The 18,365-nt window shown below is 37.1% G+C and overlaps 1 protein-coding gene across 9 annotated transcripts in view; it reads left to right on the top strand.

Moving 5' to 3' along the window:
- The window catches only part of CACNB2 (calcium voltage-gated channel auxiliary subunit beta 2), a 424,293-nt gene that overhangs the window by 374,283 nt on the left and 31,645 nt on the right, over window positions 1-18,365 (top strand). For 6 of the 9 annotated variants that reach the window (XM_039524806.1, XM_039524808.1, XM_039524811.1 and 3 more), the window contains 4 exons: window positions 1,278-1,411; window positions 4,938-5,018; window positions 5,483-5,541; window positions 8,212-8,321. In XM_039524806.1, the coding sequence (XP_039380740.1) occupies window positions 1,278-1,411; window positions 4,938-5,018; window positions 5,483-5,541; window positions 8,212-8,321 (384 nt within the window). Of the gene's footprint in view, window positions 1-1,277; window positions 1,412-1,557; window positions 1,578-2,021; window positions 2,084-4,937; window positions 5,019-5,482; window positions 5,542-8,211; window positions 8,322-18,365 lie in introns of all 9 variants that reach the window. The other 3 variants (XM_039524809.1, XM_039524813.1, XM_039524807.1) reach the window with 2 other exon arrangements.

Below are 18,365 nucleotides of genomic sequence, written 5' to 3'. Positions count from 1 at the left end.
AGTTCAGTGTACTGCCTTATACAAGTGTTTCTGACGTTTGTTTGTTTGTTTTAGAGAGAGACAGAATCTCAAGGTATCTGTCAGAGGGTAGGTAAGATCTTCCCAGGATAGGGATACACAATTTTTGTGGATTAATTCCCTGTGTCCATTTGTCAGCAGTGGAGGGTGCTCATTGGAGACAAGTTTAACATAATACCCAAGATTGTGGTAGGGTAGACTGCTCTATGTGAGGGTGCCTGAAAAAGCCTAGGATACTTTGTTTCAGATATAGCTAGCAGACCTCTGTTGGCCATACACTGAGGAGAGCTCGATTTTTCATTCTCCTTTGCATTCTAGAAACCATTTAACACTAAGTCCATTAATGTTTTTATTGTTTACATTGTCATTAATCACTAACTTGCGGTAGGGTGCACCATATATTTATGCTGCCCCCTCTGTCTGATGGATTTGATTTTCTTTTGGAGAAGGGGCTGGAGTAGCAATGGTTTAATGTTGCCACGTCCATCTTGCCCTCCCCGCTTCCTCACTTGATCTTTTCAGCAGAATTCAGCATGCCTCCATGATAACTAGGCTTTCTTTCTTCCCCTTACCATTCATTAACATTAGATGTGTTTTATTATTTCTACTGAATGTATCTTATGCCTACTGTACATTTTTTATTTAAATAACGTGATTTTAAAAGGTAGTGCCAACTATATTCTGCTCTCAGATAATTGTGCGTAACTGAGTATCTGAGGCAGATTTTGACTCATGGAATTAAAAACTTCAGACAGAAAAATTTTCTGTGTTTAGTATCCTAAGTACATAATACTAAAATCTTAATTCAAGATCGTTCAAAATGTGCTAGAATTTTGTAAAATAAATGTATAAATAAATAATCCAGATACTGTAGGTCAAATTCTGTTCTTTTACACTGATATAAATGCAGAATAACTCCACTGAAGAACTCCAGATTTGCATCAACATAACAAAGAGCAGAACTTGACCATTTAACAGTTTTGTGAGAGTAGACCTGTGGATGTCTGATTTAATTCTGTAAAAGGGAATTTGAAGAAAATGTTACAGTAGTTGTTACAGATATTGCCTTGTGTGTTTTCTAATCCTAATGTTTTGCACCTTTAAATTTTTCCCTTTAAGTTTTTACTGTGTTCTCTAGTCATGGTTGATTTTTTTTATTTTTTTTACTTCAGGTACTTTAATTTTCATTTGTTTTTCTTTTTAACCTATTTCTCCTCTCCCTACGATCTGATAATTTTGAACTGTTTGTCTGTATATAGCTATAGACATAGATGCCACTGGCTTAGATGCAGAAGAAAATGATATTCCAGCAAACCATCGCTCCCCCAAACCCAGTGCAAACAGTGTAACATCACCCCACTCCAAAGAGAAAAGAATGCCCTTCTTTAAGAAGGTAACACCAACTTCCAAGCTCCTGTCTGTCCACCTGCTCACCGGCACTGCATCACATTTCTAGTCCTGTTAACTGTCTGCGTCCTTTGACAAGCCAATAACATGCATGCTTTTGTTATTCTTTGTTTCTTTTCCATGCTGCTGTAGCTAAGCAGAAGCAGAAATCGGTAAGTTTACATTGACATGATCTGTGTTTATCCTGCCACTGGCATCATTAGCATTATTACCATAATTTATACAAGACAATCATTTTAGAACTAAGGAAGAAACAGATCAACTGATGATTGATTCCATACATTAAAACAAACATGCTAGGTACAGTCAGTGACTCAGTGAAACACTGTTACAGTACTTATCCTTTTTGATGGAATAATAGGCACAATGGGAATTTCTTTAAACATTCAAGGAAGTAAAACATTGACAACTCCATATAATGCACCTTTCTAGTGCATGCTTATTCTATGTCTGTCTCTTTTTTTTCAAGCTTTTTAACTTATAATTCAGTCTATTAAAACTATTATTAAAATCTAATCAAATACTCAACTTGTACTTACAAAAAAAAAACCCTTCAATTTTAAATTTAGTCAGTATTTAAACTTCTAATCCACTAGGTGCCAAATCTGCAGATGAGCAAGACCAGTGGAAAACTGCAGACTTGTTTTGGCGGTCTACTGTGAGTTTTTCCTATTGTCATATATAAATTCTCTCCCAATGTTCTTGCCTTCTCCTCATCAATCAGCTTGTAGCATCTTAACTATTGGAAATGGGACTGGTGGTCCTCTCTAGATCCAGTGCCTGTCCGAAAACTGGCCAGCAAAGATGCTACTGAATTATGCTGTTGGCATCCCTTGACTGGGACTCCAAGGTGTGCCTATGAACCCTGCTTGGATACGTTGTCTATCAGCAAAATATTTAGCAGCTGCGATACTAGGCTAGCTACTATATTTCTACTTTATTTTTTAATCCTCAAATTTTTCTTAACGTCTCTTCCTTAGTTTTTAATTACAACCCTCTCTCCATAGGTAACACTGTCATACTGCTTATAAGTACTGCCAATACGCAGTATTGCCAATTCTGTGGATATATCCAAGCTTAGTGGTGCAAAAATTCCTCCTCTATCTTCCCTCTTATGTTTCTTCAAAAAATAGTGTATTCTTCTCCCCCATAAAAAGGTCCTTTTGCTTGCTTCAGTGAATAATTTTCTTAAATAACATGGCTCTTATTCTCAGTCCATTATAGAATGCCTGGAATGGAATGGGAGTTTCTTGTGTTCTGAATGATATTTTAATTAATCATATCAAAAATGCAAATAGTATGCAAAATTAAGACATCTGAATCTCTTTATTGGCTTCTATCAATGTAAGCCTCTCCACAAGGCTTAGCCTTTGTCTCTAGAAGGACCTGCTACAGGGATGAGATTCTATATGCTTATTCATTCTTTGGCTTCTCTGATTAGAATCTCAGAATCATTTCCAGCTGTGGTGGATATTTTCTGTAACATGTGGACAGTTGTCTATTAGAAACTGGATGGACACCCCCAACTAATTTCAGACAGTAAAAACCACTTAACAACCATCCCATGGTAAAATCTCTGCCAACACCAGTCTGGGACAGATTTCAACCAGAGACCTAAGAGGGGAAAATGTCTGTAGCTTGTTACCTGATATTGTAGGGGATTGATCCCCTAAACTCTTTATTAATTTTAATGACTGATGCTTTCATCAAATAATTTTGTACAGTTTTTTCACTAATTTTCTGCTGACAAAATAGTTAATTTTAGCTGGTAAAGGCAAAAATAAACTGAGTTGCTGCAATATAGATTTTAAACACCAGTATTCCATCAAACAAGGTTATTTCTGTACCTTCCCTAATTTTTAGGTAGCTTGTTGACTAATAGCATCAGTGTTAAGCTTTTGTGGATAGTCAACCACCTTATAAGAAAGCTCTACTGCATTTTAACCTTGACCTCATAAACATTTACAGACCTATTATGGATTTTTCTTAGGGATTGTCACTGTAATGCATGCATCAGATTATTTACATTCCTAGTAACAAAAGTTGAAAGGGTATATTTTCATAATTACACAACATAGTTACAGGGCTTTTCTTCAAAACATCTTAAGTAAGATCCTGCCCTGTGTAAATAAGTTCTCTTCACATGCTTATGATGCCTCGGGCACTGGTATTCATTCTTCTTATGTTACCAATTATGTGGTGAACCTAGATGTAACAAAACAAAACAAAAAAAGATTCAGCCACAAGAGTGTTTTCCATGTTTTAGACTGCTTTAGTCTGCTGCTTGTGTGGCATTTTGTGCTGTTGCTGTATTAATGTTTGTCTCTGTTTTTTGTGTTTTGAAAATGTTTTTACCTTGTTTTTTTATTGTGATTAACCTTGTGGGACATGTTGAGTCCTGAAATAATTAACAATGACAATATCCCATGATGGTGACTGATGTATTTGTACTATGTACTAGGCCTTTGAAAAATAGATCTGGCATACTTCCTCTTAAACTTTTTCCAGGTTGGTGAATTTGAAACATGTGTTTTTTTTCCCCCTAAAACAAACAAAAAGCAGCCAAAATTTTATTTTTAAAGTTGCCTGATAAGCCAGTTTTGGTAGTCTTGGGGATGTCTTGTGCAAACAGTTTAGTTCAAAACTGTTTGATTCCTCTTCTTTACATGAATATTAATTTATATGATTTTGGCAGTCTTCTGACATGCATTATTTATACCAACATATCTTAAAGAAAAATTACTCAAACATTCATAAATTGTGCATGATACATCAGTGAGTAGTTTATTAAATAGTATGTAACTAACCTAACCCCTCTCCTTGAGAGCAGATAGGAGCTTCCTACAGAAGGAGCATGCTGTTCTCAGCTGTGTTTGTTTAAACTTTCTGTAGATACTAACATGACCAGTCATTACTGTGATTTCATTTGCTAATGATGGTAATACATATTTTAGAATTTGTGGGTGTGACTATGGAAGTTAGAATATAAGCACTTCCATGGGAATTTACAGTGATGTCACTATGATTTATTAAGCAGGAGACAGATATCAAAGAAGAGCTAGACAATCCTTCTCCCCTTTTTTTGGTTTTGGTTTTCTTCCTCCCCTTGGTAATAATAGTTTTTAGATTTTATAATGGACTTAATAGGATTTTGAGAAGAACCTTCTGTCCTTACTCATATGTCACAGCCCTACTGTTGGTCATGCAAAACAACTTTCAGAAACAGCACATACCATTAACCCCTCAGATTGTGTGTGGCTGTTTTGAAAAGGGCCAGTTCCCAATTGTATAGTGAGAGAGGGAAGGGATAAAAATGGAAGTTTTTTCAACAGAAATCCTCAAACCACACTTCTTGTACTGCCTGTCTATTTGCAGGAAGAGGCAACGAAAAATTAGTGAATCCCCAAGTCTCCCTTTTGTGACACTGCTGGAAATTCAGAGTTACTTATGTTGTAAATTAATACCATTCTCTCTGCATGCTGAGATTCTTAAAGTGTTTTCCCTTTATACAGACAGAGCACATCCCTCCCTATGATGTAGTGCCTTCTATGCGACCAGTCGTTTTAGTGGGGCCTTCTTTGAAGGGATATGAGGTAAGTAATTGTCAGTGACTATTTTCAGGATGTGTAAAAGACAGTCTGTCTTTAGTTTCCAATTTCGGATTAAGAGGGAATGATGTTGAACAGAATCGATTAATGCCACAGGAAGATTAGGCAAAAATATAAGAGACTATGGGATGAATGCTTTCTTATTTTATATTTTTGCTTATCAGAATTCAGACAAGGGAAGTTAAAGTATTCAGATTGTAAATGCAGCAAAGAGTCCTGTGGCACCTTATAGACTAACAGACTCTTTGCTGCTTTTACAGATCCAGACTAACACGGCTACCCCTCTGATACTTGACAGATTGTAAATGTGCTTTTCACACCATGCCACCAGGAGTCACAAGTTTTTAATAATCCTTAAAAAACCAAATAACCAATTTTTCAAAGTCATTAATACTATGTAGTATTTATTTCATACCCAGAGTTTTAATTTGTTGCTTATTTGCTTTTAGGTGACAGATATGATGCAAAAAGCATTATTTGATTTTTTAAAACACAGATTTGAAGGGCGGTAAGTATTATGGAATCTCTATTTACTTGAAGATAGTTCTTATTTTGAAATTATCGGGTTCCTGAGAAATAGCATTCTAACCGGGATACCAATGGAAAAGAATTTTGATAATAGGGTGCAATTTATGTTAGAGCACCTCTTGTAGGCAGTAAATTGTGGTAGAGAATGAAAGCTTCATGAGCAGAGAGCATTATTGCTGTATGGGGATGGGAAAAGTCCAAGAGACATATATGCATATTATTGAAAGTAAGGTGAAGATGGCAGTTTGTGGCCAGAGGTGGCAACTGAAATCCAAGTGACTAACCACTTGCCCAAAGTTTTATATGTGTGGTAAAGGCATGAACTGAAAACAATTCTCTTGTTTAAATTAAGCATTGTTTAGTTTAAGTTGCATGAGTGATACCTGCTGTCCTGGACAGATATGTTTGTATAGCCAGTAGTACAAGGGGGTCCTGATCCTGATTGGGGCCTCAAGGATTAAATAACAATTCACTTTTTTAGCAGTGAGACATTCTATTCTTCGAATGTTAAGCATCCGGTGTTCAGTGAAGTCAATTGGAATCTTTATATTAACTTGATTTGTTGTTGAGTCAGGCCCCAAGTGAATATATATACCAAGGCAGCTGCTTTCTGAACAAATAAAGTGGAGGAAACCAGAAGGGAGGCATGTCTGTATTTTTTGATAAATGCTTTATCTGAACAGAGGTTGAAGTAAAAGTGTGCCATCTCTCCAAGTGCTGCCAAATTGTCTGGAGAAAACTTGACATTTTCAATTAAGAGCTTCGACTTTGTGAGATGCTGGACAATACAGAAAATTGTAATGATACTATCTCCTAGGATCAGTCATCTGGCATACCATAGTAGTCATCCTTTATAGTAGCAAAGTCATCAAATAATGAATATGTATCGTTCAGAAATTGTAGTGGCAAAATTTCGAGTATTGCTAGTAGAAAGAAGAGTTGGAACATCTTTCCTTTTTTGCTAAGTTCCTTGTGTTCTGTAAATTTTGATTCCAGATTCTTCATGGTGTGATACATTCTCTTTAAAAAAAAATCATAGTGGATGAAACGAGGTTTTAAAATAATATAGAAATCTGACTTCATTCACTGTTACATAATTACATTTGGGAAAGAAAAGGGAGAATGTATTCTCTATAGCACATAGAAAGGAAACTGACAAACGTTAAATGGAAAACTTGTTTTGCAAGATATAAAAATCTAACTTTTAGCAAATGGGTATAACAAATCCAGTAGTGCAAAGTAGATCTATGTTTTCCATAACTACATGGAATAATCTGTGCGATGTTATGCCAAGAATCATGGCATTTGGCTTTGATTTTAGCTGTTAAGCAGACCATGGATATGTTTTTAAAAAGTCTCTAATTTTTACTGTAAAAAATAATTCTGTTTTCATGTTTAAACTCTGGTTTGCTGCATTTGGTAGTTCAGGATTTTACACAGATAAATACACATATCAAAGTAAATTGAGCTATTTGGTGAGATTTTAACTTAACTGCATATGACTTATCCTCCAAGGGAATATGCCTTTTAGTTCTTAGCAAATCCATTTCTTCCCTCTTAAATGGCAAATAAAATTATAAACGGGGGGTGAGAGGGAAGAAATGGGATCAGCCTGATTTAAATCTCATCTTTGGAAGAATGTGATCTCTGTTTAGACCTGGATAGTCCAGAAAGTTTGAAGGGCAAGCCAAAGGATGTAGGTTGACTGTAGAAACCAGAAGAAGCTGAGCTGTTTTCATAGGAAAAAGAAAATACAAAAGGTTTTATAGCAGCTCACTGTGACCAACTGGAAGTAATCATTTCTAATTTGATCATCCTCACTCATAGTCCCCAAATGGAGTCTACCAGGCACTCAGCCCATGGCTTTCATTGGCTTTTCTACCCATACTTTAATTTCTCTACAGTTAGATCCCAAACATTTGAAATCGATTGTGTATTGTGGAATCTGTTATGACAGTGAAATTTAAAGCTTGCTCCTTGTTACAAACTTACACAAGAAAACTGAACCATTTGATAAAAAAAATTACAGTCTTGGGCTGCAGTATACACTAGTCTAGGTACTAAGCCATCTTATCACTTTTGTAACTCTATAGTTACAGCTATTTATGTTACACATGAGGATCAATATTCCAAACAAAGATTAGGGAAAATGTTGTTTTCTATGTGGCAGATTTTACATTCCCATGGAGATACCTGTAGGAGGGAGGTTGAGGGGCCGCAAAACTCTGCAGAGGTTATCTTGCTGTATTTCTTTCTAGCCATCTCAATTTGGACTGTGGAGAAAGCATGAGGTGTAACCTGCTAACTGTGTAAATCCTAGGATCCCAAGGGAAAGACAACTGTATGTTCCACAAAATTCTGGTTCCTACTCCCTTGGCAGTATGGCTCCTGTAGATGGTAACCAGGCTGCCATTAGGTGTGCAATCATACCATGTAAACAAAGAAAGGGATGCAGGTGCAGCACTTCCATCAGTACTGCTTGAAGCAGTATTAATTAAGGTGTAGATAATCCACTCTTCCACCTCCTACAAAGAGGACAGTGCCTCCTCTCTTCTCCTTCTGGTCCTCGCTACCTTTTAATATTAATTGTCTGACTTTTGTCCCCACTTTCCTGCATGACGAGTAACATACAGGTTTGTTTGTTTTACAGTATATCAATCACACGGGTCACAGCAGACATCTCGCTTGCCAAACGCTCCGTATTAAATAATCCTAGTAAGCATGCGATAATAGAACGGTCTAACACAAGATCAAGCTTAGGTAAGTAGTGTATATAGTGATAATAACCAGAGATTGGCACTACAGTCCAGTACTCCCAGTTCATGTCTATAACAAAAATCATCTACCTTCTCTGCTGTGACAGGAGCACTGTTCACAATAATGTCAGGCATAAAGCCAACAAATCAGAAGTCCTAAAAATTTGAAATCAATTCTGAGAGCACTGCCTGAGAAAATACTTACAGGTACTGGTTCTGGCCTATCCTTCTCCCATTAGGATTAATGTTAGCTTTGCTACTGGCCTCATTGGGAGTAAGAACTAGCCCATAATGCAGATAAAACGTGGGGATATCCCTTTGGATAAGTAAAGATACAGTTTCACAATACCAGCAATTAGTTGGATTCTTCAAGGTTAGTAAAAGAATCTGATCTTTGCTGCGATACCTGTAATATATACTTATATTTTTGAAGTTTTCATTTTCAATATTGAATTATCTTGGATCTGAGCAACTTAATTAAAAATTAAAATTAAATGCAGAAAAAGTACTTTTTTCCATTGTTGTAGCTGATATAACTGAAACTGAAATAGCCATATTTCATATTCAGCCAGATTCTCAGCATGCCAATTGGTGTATCTCCTTTGACTTTAACTTCACCGATATACACTAGTTTGGGATCTGGCCAATTGCACTTCTATATGGAGTAAGGCTAAGATGAAAGATCAGCCTTAAGTCTGACTTTCCTGATTTTGATTTGTTTGTGTCACAATTGTAATTATATTTACAATAAATCTAGTTTATTTTATTTATTTTCTGAAAAGCTTAAATCAAGATTGGATGTTTTTCTAAAAGATATCCACTAGGAATTATTTGGGAAAGTTCTATGGCCTGTGTTATAGAGGAGGGTAGACTAGATGGTCATGATGGTCGCTTCTGTCCTTGGAATCTGTGAAACTGTGCTTAGTCAATAGAAAATGTGTTAGTTATTAGAGATTAGAATGGCTTTTGAAACCGTTCTGATGTTTTTGGTGAATATACTTTGAATCATCAGTTTTGTAAACAAAGAGTCTGAGTAAATATATATTTTGCTGGATAACTTAACATTTATAGTTGTGTAGAAGTTGGACTTTTTAGAATATATTCCTGTAACTAAGAAATGGCTACATGAATTGCTTGAAAATTTGCTTTTGAAAACCCATCCTTTGAGATCTTGGATGGGAAGTAGAGCTGGGTGTATAGTAAGAAAACTTATTTATATAACATTGTGATAATTTCTAAATAAATTTCATTTTGACTGTGTTCACATGCCTTCATATTTGCTTTATGCAAAGTTTTGTTCATGTGAACGTTCCTGTGATGGAATTTCAGGCCTGTATCCAAAATTGCTTTTATCATTTAATGAAAAGATGAAGTTAAATTTGTTTGGAGCCAAAGTGAAAGTTGATTATATAGATTAGGTCATTCAATCATGGAACGCAAATAATATCATGGTGATCAGTTGAAGCAGCTTGAATATCATAGAATTAATATCTAATACTTGAAGAATAATCACAGTAGTCAAAAGAGTACCAAGTTGAATAGGCTAAAATGTGTTTGAACATGTAAAACATCCATCAAAGAATTTCACAAGTGAAAATCTGCAAAAATTTCAATCTATTTTTTAAGAGGAAAAGGGATAAATTTGTTGAATAAATAGTTCATGGTGAATTGTTCACCCACCTCCAATGACTGACTTCAGCATGTAGCACCTCAGCATCTCTTCTTTCTGCTTACTCTGGAAGTGCTGACATAATCTCAGTTGCAATAGCACAAATGGTGTGTGTGTGTGTGTGTGTGTGTTATATATAGGATGGGCTGGTAGCTCCATCTATTATTAAGGTTGCCTAACACTTCTAAGTTGTATCCAGTTGCTTTTAACTTTGCCAAACTTTAACCATTTGGGATGAAATTTTCCATTCGGGGTATCTGCCTCAGGCTGAATTTCAGTCAAAACAGTTAGCTGTTTCCAAGAATGAAGCTAGGGAAAGATACGTTTTTCTTCCCTGTTAAAAAAATTCTGGCAACCTTTCCTTTGAAATGCTCTAGAGTCCCATGCCATGGAGCAGGGTTTTGAAATTTGACAGAGAGGGCCTTTGTGTCAGGGATGTTCCTTTTGCCATTCCTTGCAAAATCTGCCCAAATTTGGCCAAGTTATAAACCTGTGAAAAATCACAGTTCATACATGCTAAATAAAGACTCACTAGAGCTTTGCAGCTAAATTCCACAAAGATTGCCAGAACTGAGTGTGCTCCATCCCAGGGCTAAGCAGGACATTCCCTGTAATTGCAGCTCTGAGTTGCTGCAGGCCAGGCTGGGTCTGGAACTGAAAACAGGAGTCTGTCTCTCATGTACTCACAGTACTGGGCCCAGGCAGTGTGGAAGAGGAAGATGCCTTTTTGAATTATTGGAATTCGGAGGGGACAAAGAGCTGGACTTGGGGTCTTTGGGTGGAAGACTGAGACAAGGAGCCAAGGGAATGGGGGAGAGACTAGGGCTGGAGGATGGTGGAGGAAGATGGAAGCTCTGACTAAGATCTGAGGTAAGGTCTGAGACTGGGAGCCAGGGAAGGAAATGATGGCGGGACTCAGAGCCTCTGGGTTGGGTTGGGTTGGGTTGGAGGGGCAATGAGATCAGATGATGATCCAGGGGAGGAGACTGGGACTGGCTAGGCAAGGACACTGGGAAGGGGAGATGGGTCTGAGGTGAGAAGTCTAGAGGAGTGAGACTAACTTGCTGGACAAGGACAGTGGGACTTGGATGAGAACCCTCTGGAGAGGAGACTGAGGGTGCTTAGATGAGAATAGGAGAATGCAAACGCGCAGCCCGGTTTGGGGAAGAGATAGGACTGGGACAGGTTGGAGGGATCTGGGCAGATAGGTTTAAGTTTGGAGGAATGGTCAGAAGAGCCATGCCTGCTAGAACAGACTACCCTCCAAGGCCTGGAATAGAACCCAAGATTCCTGAGTCTCACAATTCATCTGCTGGCAGCAAATATCTGTGGAAACCCACTGACAAAATATGTCTCATTACCCTCTAAAGTGTTGGTCTACCTAGAGGATGACAAGCTGCTACAGCTATCACTTACTCTGTTCTCTCAAGTGGCAGAGATCTGTGTGTGAACCTAAGATTCCAACCCTGCTGATGACCCATGTGGGTATCAATATGATTCCACATGATGGAATTTCTGCTTTTTCCAGTTTGGTTAAAAAATAAATCTAGGAAATTGCACATAGATTTTATATTAAAAGAACACTATTAAGGTTGCAAAGTCAAGCACTCAAAAGTTAGGAAATACCAGAGTTAAGGTTGTGCGTGCAATTTAAATTTAGCTTCCTTGGTCATTCTGCTGATGTTTGGTACTGCTGCAATTGTAATAGCAGAACTGCATCAGCCACTGAATCTTGATCTCCTTTCTATGGCGGGGCTACCATTATTTATATTTGGTCATTCTGCAGATATAAAGAGATTACTTTCACTAGACTTAATTGCAATTAAATTTTATTTTTTTAATTAAAACAGCAGCATTTTAAAATTTTAATTTCCTGTATTTTAATCATGTTAAACAGCTGTATACGCAGAATGATGAACAGTATATTAAGCGATGAACTTTCAAAACAGCAGACCCATTTTAACCGGTTCAATTTGCACCAACAAAATTTGCAGCCACACCTGGCTCCTGAAACTCAATTAAGGACATAATTCACATCTGTAAAACTTCACTGTGGGAGTATATCCAGTAATTAGATGGAGAAGGAACTCTGATCTGTGCCCAAATTAACATTTAGGGTATAAATTGCACCTCCACCAAGTCCTCTGAAAATGTATCACTAATTTTAATATAAATATTACTCAATTACATCATGGAATCAGCCAGCAAAGTACCCTCAGAGAACCTGCTTCAATATAGGCCAGAGAGACCTTTTGACCATACATCCTTAGTTGTCTTCTACAACCCCACACTGGAACCCTTACAGGGTATCATTAAACATTTGCAAGCCATACCTGCAGACATATCTCCATTGATATGATGATCAATGCCCCCCACAACACACTTTCCAGGATCCTTGGATCCTACACATGCCTATAACAACAGGTGGTATACCTTATCCAGGGCACTAAATGCCCCAACAACAATTATGTGGGTGAAATGAGACAATCACTATACTCTCAAATGAACTCACACATAAATGATAAGACAAAAACACCATATGACACATGAGCAAACACTTCTCCCAAAACAAGCACTCCATATCTCAGTTCTCATTCTCAAAGCAAACCTGCACAACCCCTTCCAACGATGAGAGTTAGAGTTTAAATTCATAACTTTATTAGACACTAAAATCATAGACTCAATAAAGACATTTATTATTTATAGCTCACTACAACAACTTACAACACACTAACCCTCTTTTGTCCTATGACTGCCGAGGTTTTAACTGCCTGCTTCACCTTGAATGGTCTCTTTCAACAAGTGAACTCCTTATGCAAAACCAGTGGCTCTCAACCTTTCCCGACTACTGTACCCCTTTCAGGAGGCTGATTGGTCTTGTGTACCTCCAAGTTTCACCTCACTTAAAAACTACTTGCTTACAAAATCAGACATAAAAATACAAAGTGTCACAGCACACTAGTACTGAAAAGGTGCTTAGTTCTTCATTTTTACCGGATAGTTATAAAATAAATCAATTGGAATATAAATATTGTACTTACATTTCAGTGTATAGTTTATAGAGCAGTATAAACAAGTAATTGTCTATATGAAATTTTAGTTTGTACAGACTTCACTAGTGCTTTTTATGTAGCCTATTGTAAAAATTAGGCAAATATCTGGATGAGTTGATGTACCCTCTGGAAGACCTCTGCATACCCCCAGAGGTACACATTCCCCTGGTTGATAACCACTGTGCTAAACAATCTGATCTGTCTTGTATTTATCTGTGACACTCTGAGTACCTTTCCCAAACTTGAGAAGAGCTCTGTGTAAGCTTGAACCCTCATATCTTTCACCAACAAAAGTTGGTCCAATAAAAGATATTACCTCACCCACCTTATTATTCAATTAGTCACATTGTTTTTTCCTTCCTAAAAACATCAATCTTACAAAAAAGATTTACATTACTGTCTCTTAAAAGGAAAGAAAAATATGAACAAAGAGGGGAAAAGCTGCTATACTTGCAATCTCAGTAAAAATCTGTTTCCACTGGGGAAATAAATCAGCCTTTTGTAAGAATGATTTTCACCAGACCACAGAGTGTTAAGTATAAAATAGAAGTATATTAGCTTTGCTATGAGACCCACAGCAGAGTTAACATGTTGAGCAGAGAGAACCAACCCCACCCCCACCCCTTCCAAATAAAACACACGGGGTAAAGAACTGCATTTGGGGGATTACAAATATGTTCATTTTAGACCTAATATTGTTCAGTATTCCTTGGAAACTGCCTGAGTAAAGGGTTTGTAAAAATAAAGATTTGAGGATTTGACTTGTTGGAAACCAAAGTGACAGCTAAAAATCTCTGTTTCTGAGTATTTTAATGCAAAACTAATCTATCCAAGATTAAGGTTGCAAAGTCAAGCACTCAAAAGTTAGGAAATACCAGAGTTAAGGTTGTGTGTGCAATTTAAATTTAGCTTCCTTGGTCATTCTGCTGATGTTTGGTACTGCTGCAATTGTAATAGCAGAACTGCATCAGCCACTGAATCTTGATCTCCTTTCTATGGCGGGGCTACCATTATTTGTATTTGGTCATTCTGCAGATATAAAGAGATTACTTTCACTAGACTTAATTGCAATTAAATTTTATTTTTTTAATTAAAACAGCAGCATTTTAAAATTTTAATTTCCTGTATTTTAATCACGTTAAACGGCTGTATATGCAGAATGATGAACAGTATATTAAGCGATGAATTTTCAAAACAGCAGACCCATTTTAACCGGTTCAATTTGCACCAACAAAATTTGCAGCCACACCTGGCTCCTGAAACTCAATTAAGGACATAATTCACATCTGTAAAACTTCACTGTGGGAGTATATCAAGTAATTAGATGGAGAAGGAACTCTGATCTGTGCCCAAATTAACATTTAGGGTATAAATTGCACCTCCACCAAGTCTTCTGAAAATGTATCACTAATTTTAATATAAATATTACTCAATTACATCATGGAATCAGCCAGCAAAGTACCCTCAGAGAACCTGCTTCAATATAGGCCAGAGAGACCTTTTGACCATACATCCTTAGTTGTCTTCTACAACCCCACACTGGAACCCTTACATTAAACATTTGCAAGCCATACCTGCAGACATATCTCCATTGATATGATGATCAATGCCCCCCACAACACACTTTCCAGGATCCCTGGATCCTACACATGCCTATAACAACAGGTGGTATACCTTATCCAGGGCACTAAATGCCCCAACAACAATTATGTGGGTGAAATGAGACAATCACTATACTCTCAAATGAACTCACACATAAATGATAAGACAAAAACACCATATGACACATGAGCAAACACTTCTCCCAAAACAAGCACTCCATATCTCAGTTCTCATTCTCAAAGCAAACCTGCACAACCCCTTCCAACGATGAGAGTTAGAGTTTAAATTCATAACTTTATTAGACACTAAAATCATAGACTCAATAAAGACATTTATTATTTATAGCTCACTACAACAACTTACAACACACTAACCCTCTTTTGTCCTATGACTGCCGAGGTTTTAACTGCCTGCTTCACCTTGAATGGTCTCTTTCAACAAGTGAACTCCTTATGCAAAACCAGTGGTTCTCAACCTTTCCCGACTACTGTACCCCTTTCAGGAGGCTGATTGGTCTTGTGTACCTCCAAGTTTCACCTCACTTAAAAACTACTTGCTTACAAAATCAGACATAAAAATACAAAGTGTCACAGCGCACTGGTACTGAAAAGGTGCTTAGTTCTTCATTTTTACCGGATAGTTATAAAATAAATCAATTGGAATATAAATATTGTACTTATATTTCAGTGTATAATATATAGAGCAGTATAAATAAGTAATTGTCTATATGAAATTTTAGTTTGTACAGCCTTCACTAGTGCTTTTTATGTAGCCTATTGTAAAAATTAGGCAAATATCTGGATGAGTTGATGTACCCTCTGGAAGACCTCTGCATACCCCCAGAGGTACACATTCCCCTGATTGATAACCACTGTGCTAAACAATCTGATCTGTCTTGTATTTAGCTGTGACACTTTGAGTACCTTTCCCAAACTTGAGAAGAGCTCTGTGTAAGCTTGAACCCTCATATCTTTCACCAACAAAAGTTGGTCCAATAAAAGATATTACCTCACCCACCTTATTATTCAATTAGGCACATTGTTTTTTCCTTCCTAAAAACATCAGTCTTACAAAAAAGATTTACATTACTGTCTCTTAAAAGGAAAGAAAAATATAAACAAAGAGGGGAAAAGCTGCTATACTTGCAATCTCAGTAAAAATCTGTTTCCACTGGGGAAATAAATCAGCCTTTTGTAAGAATGATTTTCACCAGACCACAGAGTGTTAAGTATAAAATAGAAGTATATTAGCTTTGCTATGAGACCCACAGCAGAGTTAACATGTTGAGCAGAGAGAACCAACCCCACCCCCACCCCTTCCAAATAAAACACATGGGGTAAAGAACTGCATTTGGGGGATTACAAAGATGTTCATTTTAGACCTAATATTGTTCAGTATTCCTTGGAAACTGCCTGAGTAAAGGGTTTGTAAAAATAAAGATTTGAGGATTTGACTTGTTGGAAACCAAAGTGACAGCTAAAAATCTCTGTTTCTGAGTATTTTAATGCAAAACTAATCTATCCAAGATTAAGGTTGCAAAGTCAAGCACTCAAAAGTTAGGAAATACCAGAGTTAAGGTTGTGTGTGCAATTTAAATTTAGCTTCCTTGGTCATTCTGCTGATGTTTGGTACTGCTGCAATTGTAATAGCAGAACTGCATCAGCCACTGAATCTTGATCTCCTTTCTATGGCGGGGCTACCATTATTTGTATTTGGTCATTCTGCAGATATAAAGAGATTACTTTCACTAGACTTAATTGCAATTAAATTTTATTTTTTTAATTAAAAAATCTGTTAGCAAAATACTAACTAGTGCCAACATTTATGCAAAATGATTCTGAGGGAGAAATAAAGTTTTACTCAGCTCTTGTGTGAAAGCTTGCTTTTGTATGTTAAAACAGCTGCATACAGAAGGGGAATATTTGCTTGCCAGTAATGTCTATATGTTTATGTGAAATGTCAATAGTTAGTCAAATTTATACTAAAACGAAAGGGCAGTTCATTTGCTATTGCTTGAAATGCCTAAAAACAAGTTTATCTTTTTGAGAAAAATACTCTTCTCACAAAGGAGGTAAAGTACATGGTAAAAACTCACCAATCTGAAATTCAGTCCAAAATTGGCATATACATGGCTATTTGTTTCTACATGTGTATATGGCATCTGCAGAAGCTGCTGAGTTAGCTTTGCATTTTTTTTTACTGCTTTTCTTTGTTAGTATTAATCTTCCAAACCTTTTTCTTGGTTGTTCCTATGTATGTGACATTTCTAGCTGCTCTTGTTATAACCTTATCTCATGCTGTATGCTTTGTACAAGAACCTGATTGTCTTGGCTTTTTCCATTCTTTGCTTCATTAATGCCCTCCCTTTTCAGATGTTTTGGGTATGTATATAAGCTTGCAAATTATGTTTCCTGCTGTTTTTGTGTTCTATGATTTAGTGTGCATTACAAAACCACTGTTTCCAATAACTGGTTTTATAATGGTAGACAGAAGTCTTAGCTGTATTATGCACTGATTTTTTTCTTGGGGATGTCATTTTCTTTCTTCATTTAAAAATGTTAAAAATAAAGGTGAGGGTGACACTCTGAACTATAAGGGTTAGATTTTCAAATGTAGGTGTCTAGATTGTATGCACAAGATCTGCATACACTAGTTCAAACAGAATGTTCATGTAAAAAATACAGTTCTGAATATGATTAATTGATCGCACATATGATTGTGAACCCATTTATCTGATGAGGGCTTGGCTACACTTACAAATTTGCAGCGCTGCAGCAGGGTGTGAAAACACTCCCTCTCCAGCGCTGCAAATTGCGGCGCTGCAAAGCGCCAGTGTGGTCAAAGCCCCAGCGCTGGGAGTGCGGCTCCCAGCGCTGTTCGTTATTCCCCACAGGGAGGTGGAGTACGGACAGTGCTGGGAGAGCTCTCTCCCAGCGCTGGCGCTTTGACTACACTTAGCGCTTCAAAGCGCTGCGGCAGCGCTTTGAAGCGCTAAGTGTAGCCACAGCCGCAACAACCTGTCTGTGCTTATATGCACACAATTTGCATGTATAATTTAAGTGCCTAACTGAAAATTTGACCCTAGAAACTTTATAGAATTCCTTGGTATTTTTGCTAGTATCCCATAGATTGTATTCTAAATAGTGAAACATAAATGCTTATAGAAGCATAAAATGAAACTATTAGGGAAAGTCAGTCCAAAATTCAACCACCAGTTTTTTAATCGATATGCAAAGCCAACAGAATGATTTGAACAGTCATAGCCATTAAATTCTTTGCAATTATGCTATTGGAAGAAGATGTTGGTGTGGTATTCAATGTGTTTAATAATTTAATTATGGCCTCTTTATATGGTTTCTGTTCCAAAATAAATGCTTCACTGCTCTTAAAATAAATTTAAAGCAAAATGAAAAAGGAATGTTGGATGTCCAACACACTCACAAAGCACCTTGGCCTAGCTATTGAGTGCATGTAATAGGGACTGGAAAACAGGATTTAAGGCTTGTCTGCACTCAAAATGCTACAGCAACACAGCTGCAGCTGCACCACTGTAGGGCTTCAGTGTAGACACTGCCTATACCAACGTGAAGGATTCTCCTGTTGGTGAGAAACAGTAGCTAGATGAACAGAAAACATTTGTAAACCTAGTGCTGTCTACATGGGGGCTTAGGTCAGCTTAACTATGCCACTCTGTGGTGTGGATTTTTCACATCCCTGAGTAGTA

This window comes from Mauremys reevesii, linkage group 2 (assembly GCF_016161935.1).
Source record: "Mauremys reevesii isolate NIE-2019 linkage group 2, ASM1616193v1, whole genome shotgun sequence".
Lineage (NCBI taxonomy): Eukaryota > Metazoa > Chordata > Testudines > Geoemydidae > Mauremys > Mauremys reevesii.
Note: the sequence above shows the minus strand (reverse complement) of the source record. Positions and strands in the feature narration are given on the sequence as shown.